Source organism: Argopecten irradians, unplaced genomic scaffold (genome assembly GCF_041381155.1).
Source record: "Argopecten irradians isolate NY unplaced genomic scaffold, Ai_NY scaffold_0044, whole genome shotgun sequence".
NCBI lineage: Eukaryota > Metazoa > Mollusca > Bivalvia > Pectinida > Pectinidae > Argopecten > Argopecten irradians.
The window spans coordinates 19,620-22,667 of NW_027187511.1; the positions used below are offsets into that span (position 1 = coordinate 19,620).

Genomic DNA, 3,048 nt, shown 5'->3' on the forward strand with positions numbered 1-3,048 from the left:
TCTTGTTCCGTCTTGTTTCGTTGCGTCTAACCAACCCGACAGCTGTCCCTCTTTTCTTAGCTTCACGGCCCATTTTTCTTTCAGAAACTTGGTCCTGAAGACTTTTGTACACACACCAGCAATGGTGACCTCATTAAAAGGATCCACGGATCCGACGAGTTCTTCCCTCATTTCACCATCATCTGTCATGGTCATTTCAAGGTTTCCCGTGATGTTCATGAGAAGTCCTCGGAATTTCATGCAGGCTTGTCTCAGTATGTCCACGTCCCACATCGGCAGTACTCTCTTGATCTCTCTTCTGAAATCGAAGATTTCGTTGTTCTTGTCCTGATAACCCATGTCATGAGATTCGTTCCTGCCGGACATCCGACATGTACGTCGCACCCATAATCAATGCGTTGCCGGATAGGGTCCCACGTACTATTTGATTCTCAAGTTTGTTGAAGAAAATGAGGAAACATAAACCCCTTACGGAAAGTTCTTGAAGGATTGAATGCATCAGGTAGCTGCTGGATCCAACTTCATGGGCAGAAACTTCGAGGGAAACAATAATTCCTGATGTTCAGGCTCCTCTATGCAAACGTGCATGTACCATAATCTCTGGACCCAGCGTAGAATGACCCGTGGACGGGAATCAGTTGGAAATATGTTGCATCAGATAATTTCCAACATCAAAAATACCCGTCGTAACCTTTCATTTTGTGTGCAAAAACCAAGAAGCCTTTGTGTTTCTCATCAAACAGCCATTTTCCGAAATCAGATGCAGCGTTGTTTCCCTCAAAGAGGACTTCTCTTCCTGTGCATGACGAATCTTCTTCACAACGCGATTCGCATTCCTCACACTTGAAATCGATCGTCTTGTCTTTACACAGTTCGCAAGCGGTGTGAGCTATGACCAGATTCGGCGTGTGTCTGTACTTGCCACACCAGCTCTTCTGACAATTTATACATTTCGCACACTCGTTGCATGGAACAATTTTGCCTTTGCAAGCGGGACATTTAGGATTTCTTTGTGAGGCATACTTATCGTGGCATTGAAGAATATTGTCCTCCTGACCACATTCAAAGTCAAAGAAAACGTATTTCGTCGTGGGACTCTTTGGTTCCAGTGCCCTTACGTAACACAGATGGTCATTGTTCACGTATTCCTTACAGCAATTGCATAACCATTCACCACAACGATGTTCTTCGGGTTTCCTTTTTCTGGTTTCTAGTACTCTTTTACAGTTTGTACAACTCCAGTACAGTTCGCAGTCCGATTTATGGTCACGATCATGTTTCCTTTCACGGAGTTCTTTGTGTCGGTTGAAGCATTCTATGGACCTACAAGTCCTATGACACCTAATGCAACTGACCTGAGACCTTTGGACGGTACATCCTTGACGGTGACAAACATTACACATGTTCTCACAATAGTGGTTATTTCTACAAGGTATCAAGCAGTGTTCGCAAAATTTTGCTGATCCGAAGAATCCACATATCTTTACTATCGCATGAAAATGACCATCCTCCTGTGTACCGACAAGATACAGATACATTCTCTGACGCTTGCTGTCTTTGGAAGGGATTTTTAAAAACTTATTTCCCATCCTAGCTGCGACTACGAGTATGTCAACGTTTAAAAGATCTTCAAATGCTGGTATGTCGCACACAGTGAGAAAGCGGTCGTTGGGAACTCCAGCCTTGAGACATAGTGCATCTGCCAGCAGTTTTTGTTTATTGTTTCCCTGTCTTGACGCCTTAATGTAATACCAGGACGGACACTGTCGATGTTTTTATGATCAGTTTCTTCCATGGATGTGCAGGGCGACTCGTTCTTGATGATATCCTTCCACGTAGAGGTAGATACTAGGCATCCTCTAACGAAACACATGGCTATGGCACGAGCAAGACAAGTATTATCTCGGTTTTTTTATTTCGATGATCGATTTTTTCATGATAAGCGAGTTGCGAGACCCTCCAAGTTTGTTGATTGGTTTAGATCTACCTCCCTTGGGTAATTCCATGGTCCCAACGTCGAGTCTAAAACTCTGATCCATGGGCATGTCCTGGTGACTGTTCAACACGTTCTGTAGGTGTTCCATGACATATTCTCCGGTCAGGTCTCTCAGAGGTCTCAAGGGTACATAAATGGGGTTTGATAGGTTGTCGTGATGTATGATGATTCTGCCTAGGTCCGACTCTTGTAAAGTTTGCGAAGCTTCCCCTATGACGTCATCGAACATGCCCTCTATTTCACCATAAAGGGTTGAAAGTTTTTTATTCTCGATTGTCTTATCCACATTAAACTTCACCTCATAATGTGTGTCGACCACAGAGTTCTTAAATGTCCTCTGTTTAACTTTTTGAAACGTGTAAGGTAAATTTTCTGATCCCTCGGCGTGGCTTGGCCCTGGCTCTGGGGATCCACTTCCTGTCTGAGCACTGTTTCCTATCCTAGAAGGTTCTCGTCCTTTCTGAATACCATCTTCATGATTCTCCGTAGACCCCATGTTGGTTGGACCCTTATGTCGTTGCACCGTATTTGGGTCGTAATTCATTAGTTCATCCAGATAATCGTCGGAGAAAAAATTTTGAGTTGGAGGAATAACTCTAAGCAATAAGTTTTCTGATCCCTCCGTGTTATTTGGTCCCGGTTGTATGAGTCCTATCCCGGTCTGAGGTGTTTCTGGACCAATCTGACTAATATATTCGTGATTCTCCACAGACTCTATGCTGATTGGATCATTAGGTCGTTGCTCTACATTTGGGTCGTAGTTCATTAGTTCATCCAAAAATTCGTTGGAGAAAAAAAATCCGTTGTTTCATCAGGAAATAAATTATCTGTCATGATCAACTTGTGAATCTGTGATAACAGAAGGATGATGATCATTTTATAGGACCCGTTTCAAACGTATTGTGAAATAACAGATATTTCACAATAAATTGTAATTCCTGTCATCATCACCTTGTGAATCAACAGATATTTCACAATAAATTGTAACTCATGCGTGTCCAGAATTGTATGTCTATGTGTAATGGTATATGCAAGAGGTTTTTATACACAGA

The 3,048-nt window shown here is 42.6% G+C and overlaps 1 protein-coding gene across 1 annotated transcript; it reads right to left on the reverse strand.

Moving 5' to 3' along the window:
- Positions 1-671: 671 nt before the first annotated feature.
- Positions 672-2,762, reverse strand: LOC138311538 (uncharacterized). The gene is made up of 2 exons (XM_069252850.1): positions 2,016-2,762; positions 672-1,763 (listed from the first exon to the last, which is right to left on the reverse strand). The coding sequence occupies exons 1-2, from the start codon at positions 2,760-2,762 to the stop codon at positions 672-674; spliced, it is 1,839 nt and encodes a 612-aa protein (XP_069108951.1).
- Positions 2,763-3,048: the final 286 nt, after the last annotated feature.

Coding starts and splice junctions, on each gene's coding strand:
- LOC138311538 (XM_069252850.1), bottom strand. CDS start 2,762: ATGAACTACGACCCAAATGTAGAGCAACGACCTAATGATCCAATCAGC. Junction 1,764..2,015: donor ATCAGAGTTTTAGACTCGAC/GTTGGGACCATG, acceptor AAACATCGACAG/TGTCCGTCCTGGTATTACAT.